The 25,651-nt window shown below is 35.4% G+C and overlaps 2 protein-coding genes across 2 annotated transcripts; one reads left to right on the top strand and one right to left on the bottom strand.

Moving 5' to 3' along the window:
• Positions 1–852: 852 nt before the first annotated feature.
• LOC123556533 (ceroid-lipofuscinosis neuronal protein 5 homolog) lies at positions 853–4,464 on the bottom strand. Its single transcript, XM_045347308.2, has 5 exons — positions 4,328–4,464; positions 3,170–3,347; positions 2,547–2,769; positions 2,001–2,090; positions 853–1,388 (listed from the first exon to the last, which is right to left on the bottom strand). The coding sequence occupies exons 1-5, from the start codon at positions 4,426–4,428 to the stop codon at positions 958–960; spliced, it is 1,023 nt and encodes a 340-aa protein (XP_045203243.2). The 5' UTR covers positions 4,429–4,464; the 3' UTR covers positions 853–957.
• Positions 4,465–4,470: 6 nt separating this feature from the next.
• Positions 4,471–25,467, top strand: LOC123556534 (COMM domain-containing protein 6-like). Its single transcript, XM_045347309.2, has 8 exons — positions 4,471–4,552; positions 8,731–8,789; positions 10,196–10,261; positions 10,454–10,530; positions 11,901–12,012; positions 18,302–18,355; positions 19,493–19,645; positions 20,263–25,467. Exons 1-8 carry the CDS (start codon positions 4,522–4,524, stop codon positions 20,311–20,313), a joined length of 603 nt encoding a protein of 200 aa, XP_045203244.2. The 5' UTR covers positions 4,471–4,521; the 3' UTR covers positions 20,314–25,467.
• The last annotated feature ends 184 nt before the right edge of the window (positions 25,468–25,651 follow it).

Genomic DNA, 25,651 nt, shown 5'->3' on the forward strand with positions numbered 1-25,651 from the left:
GGAGGCATATAGTGATTGTCCTGTCCATCCGTTTGTTCGTCCGTCCGTACGAGGTTAACCAAATGGGACTGTTTCGTCTAGCATCAATACCCCTTACTAGAATGACTTGATACTAATGCAGATGTAACCTGTGACCATTCCTCATCTTCAAACATCACCTGACCTCGTTTTGGACTTAGGTTGCTTTATATGGGCCATCTCTTGGTTAACCAAATGGGACCGTTTCATCTAGCATCAATACCCCTTTACCATGTTTTGGACTTAGGTTGCTTTGTATCGACAAGGATGCCACCGGGAGCATCAAGCGTTTATTGAACGCAGCTCCTTGGGTTTTTTTTACAAATAACTTTTTAAAGATATGGATTCAAGGACTCTGCATAACTCAGTCAAGTTATCATACATCTGTAAACTAGATGTGTCTCCATGGGACACTCTGCCACCCCCCACTCTGGCATATTTTTGGCTATCTCAAGGGCCATAACTGATCTGGCTGTGTGAAATCCCATTTAAACCATCAGGTGCACAACTTCACATGTTGAATAGTTAAGTGAGGTTTGATGACTAGGTAAACTGCTTTTTGAGATATGCATGACATAGACAGATGGACAAAGGCATTCCAAAAAATTTGGGGGGAGGTGGGGGGTGGGGGCACAAAAAGTAAAACAGAATGAATACTGAACATGATAAACATGTAGGCTTTTGTATATGATTTCACCAACCTTACCAATAGTGATATACAGTATTACCGGTACTAAGTGATACCTCATGAATGAAGTGACTTCATCTTCCCTTGAACAGAAACTATATACATATACTGGCCTATAGATCATATAAAGGTCTGAATTTCTGAAATAACATTTCAGTATTCTTTTATTGAACTTTGCAAACCTGGAAGTGGAGAAAATATTCCAAACATAAAGACACTTTTTAAAAAAGAAGTTATCACTGGTAAAATTCTCAGTTTGAATCCTTCTCAAAATACAAAGTGTCTGTAACATTTGGTTTAGGCAATGGTACCTCATAATATGTCAGTTTGATATGAGGAGGCTTCAGAGGTAAATACCAGTACTCGTAATTATAAAAGAAAAAAAACTTATTTTCGATAAATATTTCCTCATATGCTGCTGTTAGATGTGAAATCAGTTGCTCAATAGGTTGATGAGACTGGAATTGCTTGTAGAAACTGACAATTTCTGCTGCAAGTGTTTCATTGGTTGCTTGGATATCTGTAAAGTTTCCAAGAAGTACCGGGTCATCGGAATACAGGTTAATGCGCGTGTAGTTCAGTTGCACGCTTTGGTCGAACTTTGTTCCAAGTTTTCCCAGTTCATCAAAAGCCCTCAAGATGAAACTTGCACAGTCAAAAGAATCAAAATACAGCTTACCACCTGTAAAGAACATTATACAACTTTACCTCAGTAAAAACATCTCAAGACCAAATGCCTCCATACAAAGGCAGCTAGTTTCTCTTAGTAAATATGAATGGACATGCTCAAGATACATGGTAAACTTGAAATTCGGAGCGTAAGATATTGTAAAGGAAACATAAATATAAAATTACTCAGTGGTTTCACCACACTATTTATTTATTAAACCGAAGTCATGAAACAGAAAATGTGACATGAAATAGAAAACTAAAATTACAAAATTAAGTTTCATATTTAATTTTATATTTCTGTCTATTTTTTCTTAAATTTGATGATCATCTGATGATCAGTTGGCATGCCTCTTTTTACCTCTTCAGAACAACAACACCTATACAACAAGCAAAGTCTGGTCATTCCAAAAGTTTCACTTTAAAGAGGTTCACTTTACATTAAAACAAATTGAAAGTGTGGAGTTGTTTTAGTTAATAAAGAACTTTACTTATATACGATAAGATACAAGCAACCAATATAAAATGAAACTGGATATAAAATAAAGGATCAAATAATAAAACCTAGTGAACAGATGTTTTAAGTTTAGTTACCAGTTTATTGTTACTGTATATTAAAGTATACCTGGTTTATCCCAAACAGTCCAAGTCTCATAATAAATGGCCGTATCATTATCATAGAGAACCCATTCTGCAAACTTGTTGTACAGTGAACCTGAAAAGATGAAACTTATTTCAAATTCATTTTTGATGACTATTGAGTATCTGTCTAAAACAAGTTGTATTACATATCAGAAAACTTCACAAATACAGAATGTTTTGTTAAATTCACTTGTGTTTCATTTTCACTCATATTGGCACAAATAATTCACAACACTCACTCACCAGATTAATCTTTAAAAATATATACAACTACAAAGTGCCATTCGTTAAAAATGAGAATATCTTTGTTTTCTATCGAAATGGCAAAATTAAAATGGCATGAAAATTATCCATAATAGTATCTGTATCTCTTCATCATCCAGCATTCACTGAGCTGAAACAATTTACAGGATCAATGAAGGGTAGCTGTAAGCCTCAAAACTCCTACCTACATATAAAGTCTCAGCCATACATGTGTTGCTTTCAGAAAACTATTCTGAAGCAAAAAACCCTCAATTTATGGCTTTACCTGAAATTTCTGCCACTTTGACCAATGTGCCATGTTCTGTCCAGTGTTTATCATCTACACCATCATATATACATGCTGCCCCTTGATTACACCAGAGCAACGAGTCATTGTGCAGCACGTGAGCAAACGTGCAGTTGAACAGTTCAACAAGTTCATACCACTCCAGTGTGTAGTTGAATCCAGTGTTCAAGTTCTTAAATGCCATAGCATCATGCATGATGTCCTGCAAACATGTTTTGAGAAATGCAACCAATCATTCTTTACATTTGTTATACAGAAAATTTAATAATGCTGGTGAAGTGGACTGGCAGTGCTGAAAGATTTGTTTTCTGTATAGTACATGTTAGTCAATAAACTCAAAAATTTAAGATAATAATGTGTTGGGGTTTTTTTTGCCTTTTTATTTCTTTTTTTTTTGGTAAAGTTTGAAAACTGTGACTAGTCAGCTTTACACTTATACTAACTACAGCTTATGAATGAGACACTGTGGCTAAAAATGCTCCTTTTGAGTCACTTTTTATAGGGAAAGTTTTCACTGGCTGTTATAAAAAAAACTGCCACTGAAATACAGACAAAAACAAATTTAAAATTCCTTGTTTCATTCAATAATTTTAAAGCCTTACAAACATGCCTAGAAGGCCTCCAAGTTTAAACTCAAAAACCGGGGCTTTGAGAGCATACACCTCTATCTTGTCAGAGTCACCAAACTTGGGCATTGTATTTGGTTCCCGGCCTGTAGGACAGAATGGTACCACTCCTGACTGGCAGTATGAATTGAACGCTGGTCGTGACTCGAATCGCCTGAAGTAATATAAGAATGATGCACATTTAAGCTAATATTTGTCTGATTTGACACAAAGCACATTAATTTATCATATCTATTTAAACAACATGTACATGTACCTCCAGGAAACTGTATGTTGCAATATGAACTTTATTACATTAGGGAAGAATAGGATGTGTCAGGTAGTCGGTTAGCTCAGCCCTAAGAGCACTCGCCCTATAAGTAAGGTATCCCTGGATTGACTGAACATTTTTCTTATCCTGACTTTACTTGCTATTCAGCCAACAACACAAAACTTTTATTTTCTTTATGGAAACATTTATCTCTGTTAGTAATGTTATAAATTTAAAGTGTAAAATGTTAATATGAAAATGCTGTTAAAATTTCTTTCCGTTTCTTAGAAAAAAAGATAGTGATCTTGTTTAATATAACCAAAATGAATTTCAAATATCTGTTCTTTAAGTTTAAGTTGATGTTTCTGATATATACAATCAAACCTGTGTTAAAGACCACCTCTGAACAGTGACCACCTGGCTCTAAAGACCACATGTTTTGTTTCCCATTTTAACATAAACTTACAATGTATTTTAACCTGTGAATAAAGACCACCTCCCAATAAAGACCACATTTTGGCCCTCCCAAGGGTGGTCTTTATAGACAGGTTTGACTGTGTGCAAAAACATTAGATGTGGATCTGTATGTGCAACTAAGCCCTATTATTCAAAGGGCCTTAACCTGAGGTTTTATGCAAAATTTAGACTCATGTGAATAATTTGAAGTAAATTAAATACTTGTGTAAACAGAATATATCTTAGTTAGTACATAAAACTACTATTGTTTACTGATCAGTATAGTCCATCTCTTTATCTTATACCTGATAACATGCCCCTGTTATGAAGCTGCGCAATTTGACCCTACATTGTTTTACATTGTCTTAAAAACAAAACACTACATGGTGTATATAAACTTTTATAAAAGTTTCAATATGTATAAATACCTGTATGGCACAGGCCATTCTAGTTGGCACAAAGCGATATCCACAAAATATAATAAAATAACCAACTTCACTGTCCGTTCGAACCAGCCCATTCTTATCATGTGACACTGTACCAATCACGTGATTCTCAAGTTAATCAGACGCTTACTTCTCAATGCATTTTAAGTTAAAAAAGCGCTTGAAAGATTTACAAAATGGCTTCCATAGTGAAAGAAGCTCCGGATGGTAAGGAAAATATTTTTAAATATTTTAAAAGTGTATTTATATGGAAGCTGCATGATTAGGAAAATAAGAACACAGTAATGTCAGTTTAAAGTTCATCTGTTTTATCTTGGTGTCTTCTCTCGTTTTCTCTGTTCCCTTGTGAAAATTTGAGAGTCAAGAGATGAAATCTAGACAAGAATTATAAACTCATTCTGCTTATTTTGGCGTATTGCCCTTGGGATGGCTTATTTTATGATCTGATATTTTATAGTTGCAATTCCTCTAAGCCAGAAATATACAGAATTAGTTTGGATGTGACGGGACAGCGACAGTTAAAGTTAATTTAGTTATCATGCTGTCCTTAAACGTCCTATTATTTGGACTATCTGCTTATCAGAAATGCTTATATTATGATTTTGATGTTTTATAGTTGCCAGTCTCTAAGCCAGGAAGGACAGCGACCATCCAGACATTAAATCACAGTACTAAACATCACATTATTGCATTCAGTGTTATTATATTTTCTGGTCCTTTGGGATCATGAAGTCCTAATAGAGTTTCGCTTAAGCCGGTGCTAGGGGGCATGAGAGATGTTATAATTTCATTACCTCTCATGAACAGACTTAATCAAACCAAATCTGCTATTATTCTGTTTGGTTGCATTCTATGCTTCTAAAGGATCTTTTTACAGATTTTATTTACTATCACAGCAGCAATCTTTAAGTGCCATGTGGCGGCTGTAAAAAGTCTCCCCATACTTGGATTCAGTGTTGTTATATTTTCTGGTCCTTTGGGATCATTGAGTCCATTCAATATATGTGTAATAGAGTTCGGCTCAAGCCGGTGCTAGGGGGCATGAGAGGTGTTGCACATTTCATTACCTCTCATGAACAGACTCAATCAAACTGAGTCTGTATTATTCTGCTTGATTGCATTTTATGCTTGCCTCCCAAAGGATCTTTTTACAGATTTTATTACTCTGGACAGAAAAAGTATTTTGCAGTTTTGACTAAAAAGTGCTTACATCTTACTCAACAAGTACAGAGTAGTACTAAAAAGTAGTTGTAGAGACAGTTTCAGGTACAAAAGATAAAATGCCCCGGCTCTTTTGAGAATGTACTTCTTGGTTCTTTATTATATAATATATAACATGCTTGATACCGGTATAAACAGGCCTTTTTTTCATCAATTTGGGAATGCCACCGACACCGGTGGAATTGGGAAAATGCTGAGCTCTAGGAAATTGTCTTAATTGGGACAATTTGCAAATTACCAAAAATCTACATAAATGTGTTTTTCTGTGAAATATTAATGAATTGCATTTCAGTAATTGTTCAACAGTATTATAATTTACCTAAATATACATACAAATTAGCAAAACTATCTTAAAACAGCAAAAACCCTAAAAGGTATAATCATTTGGGAATTTTAAATTCAACTTTGGGAAAAAAACATACTTTTTAGCTCACCTGTCACAAAGTGACAAGGTGAGCTTTTGTGATCGCGCGGTGTCCGTCGTCGTCGTCCGTCCGTGCGTCCGTAAACTTTTGCTTGTGACCACTCTAGAGGTCACATTTTTCATGGGATCTTTATGAAAGTTGGTCAGAATGTTCATCTTGATGATATCTAGGTCAAGTTCGAAACTGGGTCACGTGCCTTCAAAAACTAGGTCAGTAGTTCTAAAAATAGAAAAACCTTGTGACCTCTCTAGAGGCCATATATTTCATAAGATCTTCATGAAAATTGGTCAGAATGTTCACCTTGATGATATCTAGGTCAAGTTCGAAACTGGGTCACGTAGGTTCAAAAACTAGGTCATTAGGTCTAAAAATAGAAAAACCTTGTGACCTCTCTAGAGGCGATATTTCTCAATGGATCTTCATGAAAATTGGTCAGAATGTTCACCTTGATGATATCTAGGTCAAATTCGAAACTGGGTCACGTGGGGTTAAAAACTAGGTCAGTAGATCTAAAAATAGAAAAACCTTGTGACCTCTCTAGAGGCCATATTTTTCCTGAGATCTTCATGAATATTGGTCAGAATGTTCACCTTGATGATATCTAGGTCAAGTTCGAAACTGGGTCATGTGGGGACAAAAACTAGGTCATTAGGTCTAAAAATAGAAAAACCTTGTGACCTCCCTAGAGGCCATATTTCTCAATGGATCTTCATGAAAATTGGTAAGAATGTTCACCTTGATGATATCTAGGTCAAGTTCGAAACTGGGTCATGTGGGGTCAAAAACTAGGTCAGTAGATCTAAAAATAGAAAAACCTTGTGACCTCTCTAGAGGCCATATTTCTCAATGGATCTTCATGAAAATTGGTCAGAATGTTCACCTTGATGATATCTAGGTCAAGTTCGAAACTGGGTCACGTGCGGTCAAAAACTAGGTCAGTAGGTCTAAAAATAGGAAAACCTTGTGACCTCTCTAGAGGCGATATTTTTCAATGGATCTTCATGAAAATTGGTCAGAGTATTTACCTCGAAGATATCTAGGTCAAGTTCGAAACTGGGTCACGTGGGGTTAAAAACTAGGTCAGTAGATCTAAAAATAGAAAAACCTTGTGACCTCTCTAGAGGCCATATTTTTCATGAGATCTTCATGAATATTGGTCAGAATGTTCACCTTGATTATATCTAAGCCAAGTTTGAAACTGGGTCATGTGGGGTCAAAAACTAGGTCAGTAGGTCTAAAAATAGAAAAAACCTTGTGACCTCTCTAGAGGCCATATTTCTCAACACATCTTCATGAAAATTGGTGAGAATGTTCAGCTTGATGATATCTAGGTCAGGTTCGTAACTGGGTCATGTGCGGTCAAAAACTAGGTCAGTAGGTCGAAAAATAGAAAAACCTTGTGACCTCTCTAGAGGCCATATTTTTCACGAGATCTTCATGAAAATTGGTGAGAATGTTCACCTTGATGATATCTAGGTCAAGTTTAAAAGTGGGTCACGTGCCTTCAAAAACTAGGTCATTAGGTCAAATAATAGAAAAACCTTGTGACCTCTCTAGAGGCCATATTTTTCAATGGATCTTCATGAAAATTGGTCAGAATTTTTTATCTTGATGATATCTAGGTCACATGTGCTCAAAACTAGGTCACTATGTCAAATAATAGAAATAATGACGTCATACTCAGTTCAACACTGGGTCATGTGGGGATAGGTGAGCGATTCAGGACCATCATGGTCCTCTTGTTGAATTGGGATTACCTTCTTTTACCGGAGGTAGATTTATAGGGGAAAAAAGCCCTGATAAAGTAATGTTAAATACTAAACCCTCTTTTCTGGATAGAACTGTACTGACCACTCAGTTATAGGGAAGACACTCACTCGAGAATATCTCAAAAGTTTTCCATACTGGAATTTGAATCCTGGAACTTTAGATTGACAGTCAAGCATGGTAACAAAAGATATGGTACAAATGCTTATATTTTTGTTCTCCCAGAATATTTGACTGGAAAGTAAGAGTTTCTTAAAACATTCGACCCCTAGTCTGTATTGATAATTCAGGTAAAGTGATTTGCTTGCATAAAATACATCTGTACAAAAGGACTCCTGGAAAACTAGTTACAAATGTATGTTAACTGACTAATGTTAATTACCTTTTAATACTGAAATTATTTTGAAAACTGCAATGTGAAGCAAACAAATCAAGAGAATTGGCAGTGGACCAGCTGTAAACTGTAACAAGGACAAGCAGTATACTTTTGCTGCATAATACTAGTAAACATGCTACTTTAGTTAAGCCAAATGCTTGTTCCCATTAACATCTTTATAGGTGGGTTAAACTTTTTTTTAATTCTTTTGAAATTAATATGGAAGTATTTCACAGCGAACAATCTTATATTTTACCAGCCATGTAAGATATTAAGCCTTCAATTATAAGATTCTTTATGTATAGCATTCATGTATGAAATAAAAGTACTAAGATGAGTTTTTATATTTCTGTCAGATGCAATAATATTATAATGAACATTGATATAAGTTTACTTCAAGTCTTGTATTCCTTGACATACATGTCATTGTCAGTGACATTGTTTTAGTCAACTCCATTAACTAGTTAGCAGAGTCCACAGTAAAACAGTAGAGTATTTCAGATAAATATATTTTCTTCTGTGCCTGCTCAGTAATTTGCAGTTCAGTCATGTCTGCAGAGTTTTATATGTCTTTATTATTTTGCATCTTTTTCCAGGATATGAATCAGCTGTTGAATTGATAAATGCTTTGAAACAAGAGGATCTTACTGAACTGGTAATTAATACATACAAAAATACATAATACTGTAATAATTTATAGCAGAAGAGTGCTTTAATACTACCGGTATTTATGCACGATGGGCGGTTATACATTGGGCATAATAATAAATTTCATGAGGGCGCAGCCAGAGTGAAATTATTTGTACGACGTATTAACACCCGAGTGTATAAATATTGTTCAAACACTCTTTTAGTATTAATTGTTTCGATTCTAATATGCCCTTAATCTAAAACAGTAGATAAAATACAGTAGCGCTCTTTCTTGGTCACAACAAAAACAGTGACTTCACTGCATGTTAACGTGACGTCATTCTAATGTAAGAGTGCTTTAACAGAGAAAAGCATATTAGAATAAAGAAATAATATATGTTATCGGTGATTTGTCGCTGAATAAATCACTGTTTGGAGTTCAGATGCGAAGGAATTATATCACTAGGGTGTAGCCCGAGTGATATAATGCTACGCATCTGAACGACAAACAGTGATTTATTCAAGAGCAAATCACTAAATGAGACATATTATTTCGATTCTAACACGTTATTAAGGACTTTAAAGTACACCTTGTCGACATGCATTAGATATTTGCCCGTTTTCATTCGGGTTCTTTTCCAGCGCGCCGTCACGCCGCTTGAGTCTATGACGTAATAGTTGTGACGTCAGAACAGTGAACTGTTGTTTAATAAATCACTGTCTCCAGCCTTCTCTGTTTAATAGGAAAATGAATCGGATCGTGTTAGAATACACAATATATCAAGTTTAAGAAGATCTGAACTTACCCTAATGGGATGAAAAGTATGGATTCATTTTATTCAAGTAATTGGATTGTCTACAGAAACATGCTTGATATAAGTTGGCAAAGAATGATATTAAGGTATCCGATCCACAAATAAGCAAGTTCTGTATAACAGTGCTATATAAATATATCAAATATTGATGCCTGGTAACCTCATATAATTTTGGTATCATTTGAAAGTATATCATCTACTGAAAAAGAAAATATAAATTACATGATAAAAATATGTTATAGAATTAGTATTTTTTTACTTTATAGTCTTAAATGAAACTTCAACAGAAATCCAGTTGTTACAGTGTAAGATTTATCATTTTGCGGTCATAAAACAGGACTGTAATTATTTTTGCATATTATTTATGGTCATCTTATTTATTAAATCTTGTTCAGCAGACACAACTCTTTCAAATGATACCAAAAAATCATGGGGTCACCAGGCATCGAAATTTACCTATTTGTGGGTCGGATACCTTAACTGATATTAACTGTTATTTTTGTGAATAAACACATCCATTTGTGTTGGCTTACAACATCATATGTCCGCCATCCCCCGCCTTAATAGAATGATTTCAATATTTGAACTGAACATGTTTTGCCATTTTTAATTACAGGGTAGTGAGGTCCTTCAATTCCTGCAGTATAAAATTGGTGCTGTAAATACTGAAAAATGGAGACAGGTATAAAGTAGGATAAGAGAGAGATATTTTTGTGTACATTTGCATATTTTCAACGATTTTTAAAACTGTTTTGTTTACTGCTTGGCTAAATTGTGTTTAACTAGTTTTCAAGGTATAGATAATTAATAAATTAATTAATAACTTAGTTGAGAACTTTCATTATAACTGTTAATGATTTTTTTTTTTTTTCAGAAGTTAGAAGGGTATGCAAAAGAAACTGATTTACAGAAAACACAGAACATAATAAATGCTTTAATATATACATTCAGGTAGGTTTTTTTTCAAGTGAAATATTGTTGAACTTTGCCACAAGTCATACTTATTCAATTATTCTCAAGTAAAGTCAATTGAAATTTGTTGGTAGACTGCAAAATTCTAAAAGTTTAATCTATTGATATAGTTATATTACCAACAGAAAAGTCAGGGAAATAGGATTATTGTCCAAGGTTATTAAATTGCCATGGAATATAGACAATTGGCTGGTGAAAAATGAAAAAAAGGGAAATGTCATGGAAAAATAATTTTCATAGACCAAATTAAAAATTTTACGCTTTAATTTAAGCAGTCTAAAAGCTACTACATATTGAAAGCTTTGAATGAAACGTTATGTTATCATTGTCTCAGTTTGTTAACCTTGAAAATATTTGTATCTAAAATAAATGAGTGGGTAGAATGTTGGGGTGGAGACTAACGAAACAAGGTTTTATTTATCAAAAACAAAGTCTTTGCATGATTTATCATCAGATTAATCAGAGTTGATGACTAGAAAATAAACTACAATGGTATTTAATATACAATTGATAAAAATTATGATAAACTTCATTTATATGAGTTGTAGTCGAAAGTGCATCATGCGGCAACTTGGCAGCATAAATTTTCTCTCACCAGTCCATGCGTGAACCATTGTTTATCTCAGAAATTACAGTGCTTGACTGTCTGCCATGTTTAACTGACATACAAATCAAACCATGTTAGAATAGTCATTGAAAATCCGATTTGGTCAGGGATAAGTCAGGGAATATTTAGCTGGACTATACAAAGTATATGGAGAGCTATCCTACTCACCCCAGTGTCGGCATCTTTCAATGTCCCCACCTTGGTAAAAGTTTTGTTTATGCTTTCTCTTTTTTCTCCTTATCTCTGTAAGTACTTGGTGGATTTGCTTTAAACTTAAAACAGTTATTCCTCATCATCACCTACATCATCTGGCACAAGAGCCATAACTCTCACCTCCCTTTTTACTTAGAATTTCAGGTTAAAGTTTTGATGCACTTTCACCCTAGTTTCACTGTCCAGCATCGAAACAGTCGAGCGCGCTGTCTCCTGTGACAGCTCTTGTTTGTCCATGTAGTAGGCAATCCTTTGGTTAAACAGCCCTGAATTGATCTGTTGGTAATTATTGATACCAGGATCAGTGTAAAATTATGTGGCAGATAGATGTAAATATTGGAATGACTTTAGATTTTCAAGCCGTTGTTTAGTCAGACATGTGATTAATACAGTACAATTTCTATACTTGGGAATCCAAAAAACTATTGAGTAAGTAAGTATTTACAATTGGCAGAGCTCGTAAAGTCTTGTATAATAATGTACATTATTTGATCCTGAAGCAATGCTTCATAGTTTTATCCTGTTTCAGATCTGCTGCAAGAAATCGTACGAACATTGAAGAGTTTACAGCTGAGTTGGCTTCTAGTATGGTATTTTCTGATACAACCCGCACCACACTATGTAACTTATGGTCCATGCAGGTATCCCATATATCATCCTTTGTCCCTGTTGCTTCACCTTACAGTCTGTTTTGCAGTTTCATAGTTGTTAGACATTTTCATTTGCTCTGAAATCATTAAACTTTGTTGGCAAAATGTTTTTCTGAATTAGGCTGTTTGATATAAATGATATTTCAGCGATGTTTTTCGATTGAACATTTTCTCCATGAAGTATAACCTTTTTATTTTGAAATCCAATTCATTCATGGATATAAAAAAAATTGTTTTTTTGAGATTTAATTTCATTGATTGACACAACTGCACCAGGTCAAAAATTAGTCCCCAGCAAATGCTAATGATTTTTCAGTACATGAATTTCAAATTCTCAGTGTAAAATTAATTAATTTGATTAGTTTGTGAGGTGGTAATTTTATATTGTGACATAACCCCATGATGGCTGCACTAAGTAGTATCGTAGAACAAACTGTTCATTGTACAAATGATTCTGCTTGCTTGCATTAAGAGCCACCAGAGATGAAAGTAGAAAATATTGAAACAAGTTCTCCCCTTGGATCTGCTTGATTGATGTTCATCAAAATTGGTTAGATGTATCTATTCATGGACCTTTCTAACACGTAATACTACACATGGTTCTGCTCGATTGCACTAAGGGGCAGCTAGAACTTTATATAGAAAAATAAAGTAACTTTTTCATAGTAAATGAACATTTTGCAGAGATTTACTGAACTTGGTCAGAGTCATCCTAGCATGGACCTTCCTAAAGTATGTTAAAATTGTTCAGCTTGACCACTGCTGGATAGGTCTTCACCAAAGTTGGTCTGAAGCAGTTTTTGTTAGTCAGTTCTGAAATTGGTGAAAATGGTCCAGCTTGACAGAGCTTAGGGGATTGCCATAGCTTAAAATAGGAAAACCATCATACATCTTTGGCTCTTGAACCTCTTGATGGATGTCGTTTCACCAGACTTAGTCTGAAACATCCTTGCATGGACCTTTCTAAGCTTACTTTAAATGGTTCTGATTGACTTTGTATAGAGGCTACCAAAGCTTTAAATGGAAAACCCTCTTATACACTTTCTCATAAGTGTGTAATGAATTTATGCCAGACTTGGTCAAAAACAAAGTCAGAAGGTCAAGGTCAGGTGAGAACATAAGGGTTTCATGGCTCTCTTGTATGTATGTATAACAATATGTCCTACTAGTATTTATCATCAAAAATGCACGTCTGTTCCTTCCCTGCCACACAGTTATATTCATTTCCTATGCATTGTGCACTTGTCAGAATATAGATATTCTCTGCAAAATTTTGAATAGATTTTAGAGTTACATCTGCACCTGTTAAAAGTTCTCTAAAATAGTGTGCATGTTTCTCCAAATACAATGCTTGCAGACACTGGTAATGGCATTTTAAGGTATTTAGGATATAATTTTAATGAATTCATTCCAGTTTTTAGCTGACCTGTCACATAGTGACAAGGTGAGCTTTTGTGATCACCCTTCGTCCGTCGTCAGTCCGTGCATCAACAATTCCTTGTCTGCACAATAATGGTTTCATTTATGATTTTATTAGCTCACCTGTCACATAGTGACAAGGTGAGCTTTTGTGATCACCCTTCGTCCGTTGTCCGTCGTCAGTCCGTGCTTATGTCCGTCCGTCTTGTGCGTCCGTGCGTCAACAATTTCTTGTCTGCACGATAGTGGTTTCATTTATGATTTTATTTTAACCAAACTTGCACACAACTTGTATCACCATAAGATCTCGTTTCCTTTCTTGAACTGGCCAGATCCCATTACAGGTTCCAGAGTTATGGCCCCTGAAAGGGCCAAAATTAGCTATTTTGACCTTGTCTGCACAATGGCAGCTTTATTTATAACTTGATTTTTACCAAACTGGCACACAACTTGTATAACCATGAGATCTCGGTTCCTTTCTTGAACTGGTCAGATTCCATTATGGGTTCCAGAGTTATGGCCCCTGAAAGGGCCAGAATTAGCTATTTTGACCTTGTCTGTACAATAGCAGCTTCATTAATGATTTTATTTTAACCAAACTTGCACACAACTTGTATCACCATATGATCTTGGTTCCTTTCTTGAACTGGCCAGATTCCTTTATGGGTTCCAGAGTGATGGCCCCTGAAAGGGCCAGAATTAGCTATTTTGACCTTGTCTGCACAATAGCAGCTTCATTTATGATTTGAATTTAATCAAACTTGCACAAAACTTGTGTCACCATAAGGTCTCATTTCCTTTCTTGAACCGGCCAGATCCCATAATGGATTCCAGAGTTATGGCCCCTGAAAGGGCCAAAATTAGCTATTTTGACCTTGTCTGCACAATAGCAGCTTCATTTATGAATTGATTTTAACCAAACTTGCACAAAACTTGTATCACCACAAGATCTTGGTTCCTTTATTGAACTGGCCAGATTCCTTCATGGGTTCCAGAGTTATGGCCCCTTAAAGGTCCAAAATTGGCTATTTTGGCTTTTGCAGCCATATAGAGACTTCATTTATGGTTTGATTTGATACAAACTTCCAAAATATCTTCAACAACAATAAATCTTGGATTCCATGACAAATCAGATCCATTGGTAGATTCCAGAGTTATTTTATATCTGATTACCTCCCCTGATTGTAATCAAAATGGATTTATATCAGTAAGTACTTATAGGACTTATTTGAAATTTCATTATTGTCATTAGTTGGACTGAGCCAATGACGGTAGATAACTATGGACGGATTTTATGTCAAATTACCTCCCTTTATTTCAAATTAAAATGGGTATATCTCCGTAACTAATGAAGATACTGATCTGAAATTTCATTTATGTCAACAGATTTATTTGGCAGATCCTTCTTTTGTTAACTTACAATCATTTTTTTTTTTTAATTACTTCCCTTTTATGTTACTATAAATAGCTTGCTTTTAGTAACTTTTTTTAGCTCACCTGTCACAAAGTGACAAGGTGAGCTTTTGTGATCGCGCGGCGTCCGTCGTCCGTCGTCCGTCCGTGCGTCCGTGCGTCCGTAAACTTTTGCTTGTGACCACTCTAGAGGTCACATTTTTCATGGGATCTTTATGAAAGTTGGTCAGAATGTTCACCTTGATGATATCTAGGTCAAGTTCGAAACTGGGTCACGTGCCGTCAAAAACTAGGTCAGTAGGTCTAAAAATAGAAAAACCTTGTGACCTCTCTAGAGGCCATATATTTCACAAGATCTTCATGAAAATTGGTCAGAATGTTCACCTTGATGATATCTAGGTCAAGTTCGAAACTGGGTCACGTGGGGTCAAAAACTAGGTCAGTAGGTCTAAAAATAGAAAAACCTTGTGACCTCTCTAGAGGCCATATTTTTCATGAGATCTTCATGAATATTGTTTAGAATGTTCACCTTGATGATATCTAGGTCAAGTTCGAAACTGGGTCAGGTGGGGTCAAAAACTAGGTCATTAGGTCTAAAAATAGAAAAACCTTTTGACCTCTCTAGAGGCCATATTTCTCAATGGATCTTAATGAAAATTGGTCAGAATGTTCACCTTGATGATATCTAGGTCAAGTTCGAAACTGGGTCACGTGGGGGTAAAAACTAGGTCAGTAGATCTAAAAATAGAAAAACCTTGTGACCTCTCTAGAGGCCATATTTTTCATGAGATCTTCATGAATATTGGTCAGAATGTTCACCTTAATGATATCTAGGTCAAGTTCAATACTGGGTCATGTTGGATCAAAAACTAGGTCAGTAGGTCTAAAAATAGAAAAACCTTGTGACCTCTCTAGAGGCCATATTTCTCAATGGATCTTCATGAAAATTGGTCAGAATGTTCACCTTGATGATATCTAGGTCAAGTTCGAAACTGGGTCACATGCGGTCAAAAACTAGGTCAGTAGGTCTAAAAATAGAAAAACCTTGTGACCTCTCTAGAGGCCATATTTTTCAATGGATCTTCAGGAAAATTGGTCAGAATGTTTACCTTGATGATATCTAGATCAAGTTCGAAACTGGGTCACGTGGGGTTAAAAACTAGGTCAGTAGATCTAAAAATAGAAAAACCTTGTGACCTCTCTAGAGGCCATATTTTTCATGAGATCTTCATGAATATTGGTCAGAATGTTCACCTTGATGATATCTAGGTCAGGTTCGAAACTGGGTCACGTGGGGTCAAAAACTAGGTCAGTAGGTCTAAAAATAGAAAAACCTTGTGACCTCTCTAGAGGCCATATTTCTCAATGGATCTTCATGAAAACTGGTGAGAATATTCAGCTTGATAATATCTAGGTAAGGTTCGTAACTGGGTCATGTGCGGTCAAAAACTAGGTCAGTAGGTCGAAAAATAGAAAAACCTTGTGACCTCTCTAGAGGCCATATTTTTCACGAGATCTTCTTGAAAATTGGTGAGAATGTTCATCTTGATGATATCTAGGTCAAGTTTAAAAGTGGGTCACGTGCCTTCAAAAACTAGGTCATTAGGTCAAATAATAGAAAAAGCTTGTGACCTCTCTAGAGGCCATATTTTTCAATGGATCTTCATGAAAATTGGTCAAAATTTTTTATCTTGATGATATCTAGGTCACATGTGCTCAAAAACTAGGTCACTATGTCAAATAATAGAAATAACGACGTCATACTCAGTTCAACACTGGGTCTTGTGGGGATAGGTGAGCGATTCAGGACCATCATGGTCCTCTTGTATTATTGGCCGTAGGGAAAAACCGAGACCACTTTTCTGTGGTACAACATGGATGGTACCTCCAATTTTTAGGTGTATTTTGACATATCTGTACCTTGTAAGATTTTTTTTTTTCTTTTTGGTTTAATTTCTTCCCTTTGTTGTTCCTGTCCTTTAGACTTAGATATTTTTCTAAAGACCTTCTTGGTCCTTAAGTGCAATGATAACAGGTGAGCGATATAGGGCCATCATGGCCCTCTTGTTTTAACCAAACTTGCACACAACTTGTATCACCATAAGATCTCGGTTCCTTTCTTGAACTGGCCAGATCCCTTTATGGGTTCCAGAGTTATGGCCCCTGAAAGGGCCAGAATTAGCTATTTTGACCTTGTCTGCACAATAGCAGCTTCATTTATGATTTGAATTTAATCAAACTTGCACAAAACTTGTGTAAGATCTCGGTTCCTGTTTTGAACCTGCCAGATCCCATTATGGGTTCCAGAGTTATGGCCCCTGAAAGGGCCAAAATTAGCTATATTGACCTTGTCTGCACAATAGCAGCTTCATTTATGATTTGATTTTAACCAAACTTGCACACAACTTGTATCATCACAAGATCTTGGTTCCTTTCTTGAACTGGCCAGATTCCATCATGGGTTCCAGAGTTATGGCCCTTTAAAGGTCCAAAATTTGCTATTTTGGCTTTTGCAGCCATATAGAGACTTCATTTATGGTTTGATTTGATACAAACTTCCAAAATATCTTCAACAACAATAAATCTTGGATTCCATGATGAATCTGTCAGATCTAATCGTAGGTTCCAGAGATATTTTATATCTGATTACCTCCCCTGATTGTAATCAAAATGGATTTATATCAGTAAGTACTTATAGGACTTATTTGAAATTTCATTATTGTCATTAGTTTGACTGAGCCAATCAGGGTAGATATGGACTGATTTTATATCAATTTACCTCCCTTTATTTCAAATTAAAATGGGTATATCTCCATAACTAATGAAGATACTGATCTGAAATTTCATTTATGTCAACAGATGGACTTGGACAATCAGTAAAGATACATATTTACTGAATTTATGACAAATTACCTCCCTTTATTTTATGTAAACGAATATATCTCAGCAGCATCTAATAAGATTGGTTTTAAATGTTATTTAAGTCTTCCGGGGTAAGGAATAGTCAGGTTAGTACAAAAATGCAGCATTTGAGCCTAGGACCCTCAAACTTGGTATGGAAATTGGCCCTGACTAGGTCCAAAGGGACTGTTACATGAAAATGTTTACCTAATGATATTTAATGTGTATGCCTATGTGCTCTATGTCAAAACTTGATCATATCATTTTGAGCAATGGTACTCAGGTGAGCGATACAGGGCCATCATGGCCCTCTTGTTTTATGTTGTGGTTAACATTTATATATGAAAAAGTATTTTCAGTTTTGTAATATCATAACATCATTGTACAAAATTAACATTCAATGTATTTTTTCTGATTGAGTATGTCAGTAGAACCTTAACTTCATGTAACAACATGCTATAGGATAATAAATCTTATATCTACATCACATAGCATCTGCCTACATGTCACGTAAAAATTATGGAAATGTACACAAAATGTATTTCAGGGAAAACAGTTGATGTCATGTAGTCTTGGAGATCATGTTCTTGGAGTTGGACAGGTATGTACTTCTCTACAATCTGCCTTAAAATTATTGTGCTTGCTCTGTAACCATCACACTGTTTAATGCTTCATTATTTTTACATCCATGATCACACAAATCTGTGAGTTGAAAACCTCTTTGTTACAACAACTTAGATAACATGTAGGTGGTCAATCACATTTGAGCAACATTTTCTGACATTTTTTTAGTTTTCATATACAGTATTCTGTTAGAGATTTATTTAAGGAAAAAATGACCCATTCCATACTGGAAATGTATGTTTTATTACTTTTTATAAAATTTTGTAATTATCTCCCTTTAATACAAAAGTGTTTAAAAAGTGGAAGTATTTATTTTAATTTCAATATAATTTCTAGTTTTACATTTACATTTGATACATATTGGAATATTTCAACTACCTGAAACAAAAGGCAAGTTTTGAAACAACATTTAGCTTCTGAATTAATTTATTTTAAATCTATCTTGGTTGCACAACCAAGATAAACAAAGGGGGGTAATTATAATTTTATAAAGTTACATTTCTAATGAATTTGGGCAAAATATATTCTTGTCAATGCAAATATTGTACAACTCTAATACAATAGTGCTTATATTCATAACATTCCTTAGGCAAAATATGTTTATTAAATTTATACTTGTGCTAAAATATAAGGATCTTTCACTGGTTGCGGGTAAAGATGGAAATATCCGGTACGAGGGTAACTGTGTAGGCGGTAACGAGGCTCCTGCTGAGTTACCGCCTAAACAGTTAATCAGGTGCTAAATATTCCCATCTTTACCCGCTGCCAGTGATTGATTCTTTTTCTAGCATGCTTATTCTTCAAAATGTAGAAGATATAAAGAAAAACGAAGATTTTTCTTTAAGGCGCTATTTTGTTATAGTAGCATATGAATTTAGGCATTCATTCATAAATTATAGCACGTGAATCATGTAAAGCAAGTTTTTCTAGCGCCGAAAAAGCACAAAAAAATGATCAGTTGGTGAAGTTTAAAAAAACTCCACAAGTTGACCAAAATCTTTTAAATGGTATTCATAACCTGAATATGCTTTTCCCAGAACTGAGCATGAAATTGTATCACCGAACGAAAAATATCAAAATCCAAACACCGATCGTAGAATTCTATATTTTGTAGTTAATTGATGTACAGTGGAAGGTGGGTATGGCAGTGAGTTCTGACACATGCAGACAGCTCAACTCTCCCTTTGTGACCCTGACCTTGACTGTAGCAGACTCGGGAGGAAATCTCAAAACACACCCTCTGGAACTCACTATGGACCAGTTTAGAGTAAGTTAGCTTTAACTGTTCCAGTGTGGTTACAAAAATTGAATTCTGGCTTCCTATCCTTAGAATTCTGCCTTGCCATTAGTTAGTTTTAAAATGGTGCTCATCATCAACCAATCATCTGTTGGAACTTTGAGACTTGTTGTTTTATAGCCTAGGTTCCTGTCACAGCCGTCAGAGCTTGTAATGCGCCAGTATAATAAAATAGACAAGGGGAGGGGTCAGTTTATGAAAGGTTTTGTCATTATGTGAATAGTGTTAGTGGCAGAAAAAAAAAATTCTATTTGGAATCACTTTCCCCTCACCTGCTTCTGTCATGTGACAAAGTCATCCAGCTGGCATTGACTCTTCCTAGGTGCTTTTCAGAGGCAACTGTTTTTTTTTTCCACCATTACACAGTGGAAAGTTGTTGTGCTGATGCAACTTAAAACTCAAGAAAACACACAATAATGCTCATTTCTTGTTATTTATATATATTCAGCTCAGTCTAAATGACTGAAGGGTGTGAAACAGTTGTCACTGTCAAGATTTCATAGAATTTTTGTTATAGATTCAAATTATGTTCAACAAGTTTTTATTTGTTCACTGAAAATGTTTAGAAATATATTTCTTTGTTACAGAATTTCACTAATCAGCTAAAGGAGATCGGAAAAGTGCTTGAAATGGTCTGAAGAAAAAACTTCATAGTATAACTCTACATTACCCAGAATATGGCAGGATGATGTCCCCTGGAAGAGTCCAGCGTCTGAGAGTTAGAAATGTGTTTTGATTGATTCTTAGACAGAAGCATCAACTATTACAGTCTACTGAATGAGAATATACTTTACAAGGAATCTCTTGCTATATTAAGTGTACTCAATAAATACTGGTACAGTAACTATGAAATGATAATCATCATCTCATTTTGAAAGTCATCAGTGGTCAGAACTGAATGCTGTATACATGCTGTAAACAGACCAGATCAGACCAGATTACTGACCAGAAAGATTTTGAAAAATCATCAAAAATCAATTTCTCACAATCAAAATGTTCTAGCTGCCTAGAAGTGCTACATAATCCAAATATTTCTTCCTGACATCTTGATATCGTACAATTTTTTTTTTTTCACATAACTTGCTTTTTGATTTAACTATTTTAAGATTTAGAAGGACATTTGTAGTAGTGTTGTTGTTGCTGCTGCTTTCAGGTTAAAGTTTTATGACAAGCTTTCCAATGTCATTGTATCTTTTTAATTACAGTCATATCATCAATAGCAGATCACTATTTTAGTGCATGTTAATGCGCCTTCATTATTCATATACTTCAGATATGTCTAATATAGAGATTAATTGTTCCTTTCCCCAACCATAAAGAGTTTACTAGTACATGAAATTATTTTACAACAAAGAAGTAATTTGTCATCATTCCACTCTCTGCTTTAAGTCAGTGGTGGATCACCTGTCATTATTGGGTCACTTGTTTTGAAAAATTGTGGATCATCTCAAAATGAAAATTACCTGTCAAAGTCAGTTGAATTTGTCAACTACTAGTAATCTATCTGCCAAGGGACTAGGATACAAAAAAAACATTTAATCTCCAAATGGAAAGTTCAAAGAAGGAATGATTCCATTACACTTCCCTACAGTACAGGATTGTGTTTATAAACTGAAGAAGCAAAGCAAAGATTTATGTTTTATTCAACATGAAAATAAAAACTGTAACAAGAGGCCATGCTTACACCCAGTCAACCAGTCCAGCGTTATATACGTGTATGTCCTTTCATATTTTTTGTAATTATTAATTCATTAAATTAATAGTATGCTTACATTAAGAATATCATTGAACCCGAGTGGAAATATTTTGTATATGATCAGAAATACGTCTGTAGCATGATGCAGTGAAACTGAACCAGGTAAGACTGTAATTTTCAAATACACTGTTTCCTGACAGTGGATTACTTAGAAAAATCAATAATTAAAATAATTTTTATGCCCCCGAAGGGAGGCATATTAGTTTTCAACTGTCCACTCATTCGTTAGTCACAACGATAACTTTTTGCATGAAGGCACTTTACTTGCGAACCACTGCACCCAGGACCTTTAAACTTCACATGCTGATAGTACTTATTGAGTACACCACCCCTACTGACTTTGGGGTCACCAGGTCAAAGGTCAAGGTCACCAGGTCAAAGGTCAAGGCGCTGCGGGGGCATTTGTCACCATTAGTGACAGCTCTTGTTAAAAAAAATATTTCGCAACTGCATCTGTATGAATGACTAGTGCCTGCTAAATTTCTAACATGGACTGGTCCATCATACCAGATACCAAATCCTCATCCCAGGTTACAAGACACCCTTTACAGTATTCCTTATTAGCACAGTCTTTAGCTTTGTTTGTGCTCTTAGCTTGCGGCTCGATCAGACCTTTCCCTTTTGAAGTATTTCCTTTAGATTTCCCCTTCTTCTGGATATTTGACAATGATGCCTTTTCTGACTGATTAATTTTCTTTAAATATGATTTTGTTCTTTCTTTTCTTTTTGAGCGAAGTTTTTAACCTTCTCAAGTTCCTTTAAAAATACAGTCTGGATGGTTTCATCTGATGTAAGACTGTCTGGCAGTGTTGAAAGCATTGTCTGTCTAACACTGTTGTATTACGTGTTTATTCTGTCATAATATAGCAACAGATTGTGTGCTAGAGAGAAAACACAAACAGGTGTTGCTAGTTCTGAAATTTTACTGACCACTGGCTATGCCAGTTTTCATTTTGAGAACTGCGCTAATTTTCTCAGGGTCAGGTTTCAGTCCATCGGCACTTATCACATGATGGAAGTACTTAACCTATATCAGACCTATTCTCAGTTTATCAGGGTTAAGTCGTAAACCTACTGCCTTTGCTCGGTAAAGGACATTCCTTAGGTTGATGTCGTGATCTGCATGTGGGCATCCGAACACCAGTAAATCAATTATTGACGTCACACCTGGTAACCCTTCAAACATCTCGTCAATTTTCCGTTGAAAAATGTCTTTAGAACTTCAAATTCCTACAAGCTGTCTTAGATATTTGTACTAAATACTGTGTTAAATGTTGTTAATGAGGAGGAGCGGTCATCTAGCTTAATCGACCAGTAACCTTTGGTCGCATCTAGTACACTAAAGTACTTGGCACCATGAAGTTTTGACATAATGTCATCACTGGAACGTAGTGGGTTTTCATTCAGTGCTTTAGGATCTAGACAAATTCTTAGCTTCCCAGCTGAAGGTTTTTCTACACATACAAGTGAATTTACCCAATTTGTTTTGACTTCACTGAGTCGAGCTCTGCTTTGAGCTTTTCTCTGAGTCCGAAAGGTTCTTTTAATTGAGGCTTAACAGTGGGGAAGCAGAACTCTCAACAACATAGAAATGGGAACACACTGACCAGTTATTGTATTTACAGTGTAACTGTATTTTCCCAAGCACTGATAATCGGTCACCTGTGTAGGATGTTAACCTTGCATTGGATGGTTCCAAGGGGTGCTTAAGGTTTAACTGCTTAAATGTGTGATTTTGGATGCAATTAATTTGTGACCCTGTGTCAATTTTGCAACTTACATCAGATAAATTATCTTCTGTGCCAATCAAAATATTTACAAAAACTTGTTCAGGAGTAAATGAAAAAGGATTTACCGTGTGTACAAAGAATTCATGGTCATTCTCACTGTCCGATTTACATTTGTAATCCAAATTGTCACCATCATAATGTAACTTGTGCACTTATTTAGATTTGCACCGCTTTGAAAATCGATTTAAACATTTTTGTCCCTGTGCTTGACAGTTATTTAAAGCTCTGGAGCGTTTATTTCTGCATCGTTCGCATTTTTTATTCTGTCCTTGTTGATACCCTCTTTGTTGCTGGTGCGGCATGTTCCGGTCTTTCGGGTATGAAGTCTGATCACGCCTGCCGTTTCCGCGTCCCTGGTGTCAGTTTATTACATCAACAGACTGTTGAGGTATTTGCAATCTGGTTGCAATGGCTTGCACTTGCAACTGGTTCAATTCCTACGCATGAGCTACATCCACGCATTTTTCTAGTGTTAGGTCAGAACCTAAACCATAATCAACTTCTCTCGGACTTTGCTCAATTTTACTCTGAAAACAATGTGGTCCCAGATAAGATCATCTTGTATGCCTGCAGGATAATCACGTTTTTAATTCTGTAACAAACTGTTTGAATGGTTCACTTTCTTGTTGCTTTCTGGATTTGAAAAGCTATCTGTTAAATATGATGTTACTTTTTGGTTTGCAATATTCTTCGAATTTGTCGTAGTATGATTTCAGTTTCTTTTTCTGCTCATTGAATACTGGTATGTCCCATGTTGAGTATATTTGTCGTCCCTTCTCACTGACCCACAACATTAAATAGTTGCTCTGAATTTCCTCTGTTTTGCTAGCTAACGGTCCTTTAAATATGAACACCGCATGTTTCTTGAATCTCTTAAACGCAATGTTTAAGTCCTTTAAACTCCAGTCCGTTCTAGGATTTTGTTGGTGATTATTCTTCATGTTGACTCACTTGTAAACTTTACAATTTTTTTTTAAATCCCTGGGAATCTTTTTTATGCACTGTTTTACTGTCAGAAGTTCACATTCTGTATCCATCCTGCTTCTGACACCATGTTGTATTAGGTGTTTATTCTGTTATAATATAGCCACAGATTGCGTGCTAGAGAGAAAACACAAACATGTGTTGCTAGTTCTAAAATTTTGACCACTGGCTATTCCAGGTATATGTTTGGCGTGAAGATACAGAGCATGTGCATTATAGCATTCTAAATATATTTATATATGATTCATTCATTATACAACAAACACGCACGTTTCACATTTTCTGTTGTCTTTGGATACACGAGAACTTCATTCAGTATGGGTGACATCAACTTTCCTGATGTTGGAGGTTCTCCTGAAGTATGCTCTCCGACCTGAAGTGCTACATCTGCCAGCATGTCTGGTGGCATCATATCTCCGGATGCCTAACCACAGAACATGACAGTCAAGCATTGTTTGCCGGCTTTCCAGATTCGCTTTGGCTTTTCAATGCAGTCAACATTAATCAGGAAATCTCTGAACCTTGCATACCACCTATCAGTCAAGTATTAGTTTAGAGCGTTTCAGTTCAAGTGGTGTCTCAGACCTTGTTGTAATAATAATGTTATTTTTATTCCTATTCTCAGAATGAGGTCAGAAATTCAGTCATCAGAAATGCTTGAAAAAGTCTTTAAGTGATTTAAGGTATGTGCTGTGGGGAAAATAACATCAAATTTCAACTCTGAATAAATTAAATGTTGCCTTTTATGACCGTAAGCTTTATTTTTTTTCGATTCCTCCTTAATTTTCGTTAAAGTTTTACGAGATAAAACTAGGTGATCTGCTATTGACTATGATCCGCTATTGATGATATGACTGTACAGCCCCTATTATCATCAAACTTCACATAAAGGTTATGGTACAGAATGGAATTTCAGGGGTTTTGAATTACTGATAGTATCGGTGAGATAATATGCAAACATTCCTTACTTTTAGGTAATTATTGACTTATCTTTGTATTTTGCACTTAATTTTACCTTGTAATGACATAGAATTTTATTAAACTTGATATATCAGCAGAAACAATTCTTTTAAATATTTTTAAGCCTTTTTCTTTTATGTCCTGTCAGCAAATGTTGTATTTCCTGTGTCTAGGATATTTTCGAAGGGTGTACATCCATTTACTGATAACTCATTTTACAAATAATCAACAAGTGTATGTAATGCTATTACAATTGTATCCCTTTGGAATATTTATTAAAATATTTTTTGTGCTTCACTGGATTATCAAGTTTGTAGTTTATCTGTATTTTATATTATCTGGTAAGAGTTATAACAAGAGGGCTGAAGTGGATCAAAGTCACTCACCATGAATGGTAACAACTGTGTTAAGTATAAACAAGAGGGCCATCACTCACCTGACCTAGGAATCATCAAGATTAACATTCTGACCAAATTTCATTAAGAT

This window comes from Mercenaria mercenaria, chromosome 5 (assembly GCF_021730395.1).
Source record: "Mercenaria mercenaria strain notata chromosome 5, MADL_Memer_1, whole genome shotgun sequence".
Lineage (NCBI taxonomy): Eukaryota > Metazoa > Mollusca > Bivalvia > Venerida > Veneridae > Mercenaria > Mercenaria mercenaria.

Coding starts and splice junctions, on each gene's coding strand:
- LOC123556533 (XM_045347308.2), bottom strand. CDS start 4,428: ATGATAAGAATGGGCTGGTTCGAACGGACAGTGAAGTTGGTTATTTTA. Junction 3,348..4,327: donor GAATGGCCTGTGCCATACAG/GTATTTATACAT, acceptor ATATTACTTCAG/GCGATTCGAGTCACGACCAG. Junction 2,091..2,546: donor CAAAGTGGCAGAAATTTCAG/GTAAAGCCATAA, acceptor TCATCTTTTCAG/GTTCACTGTACAACAAGTTT.
- LOC123556534 (XM_045347309.2), top strand. CDS start 4,522: ATGGCTTCCATAGTGAAAGAAGCTCCGGATG. Junction 8,790..10,195: donor AAGAGGATCTTACTGAACTG/GTAATTAATACA, acceptor TTTTAATTACAG/GGTAGTGAGGTCCTTCAATT. Junction 19,646..20,262: donor TCACTATGGACCAGTTTAGA/GTAAGTTAGCTT, acceptor TCTTTGTTACAG/AATTTCACTAATCAGCTAAA.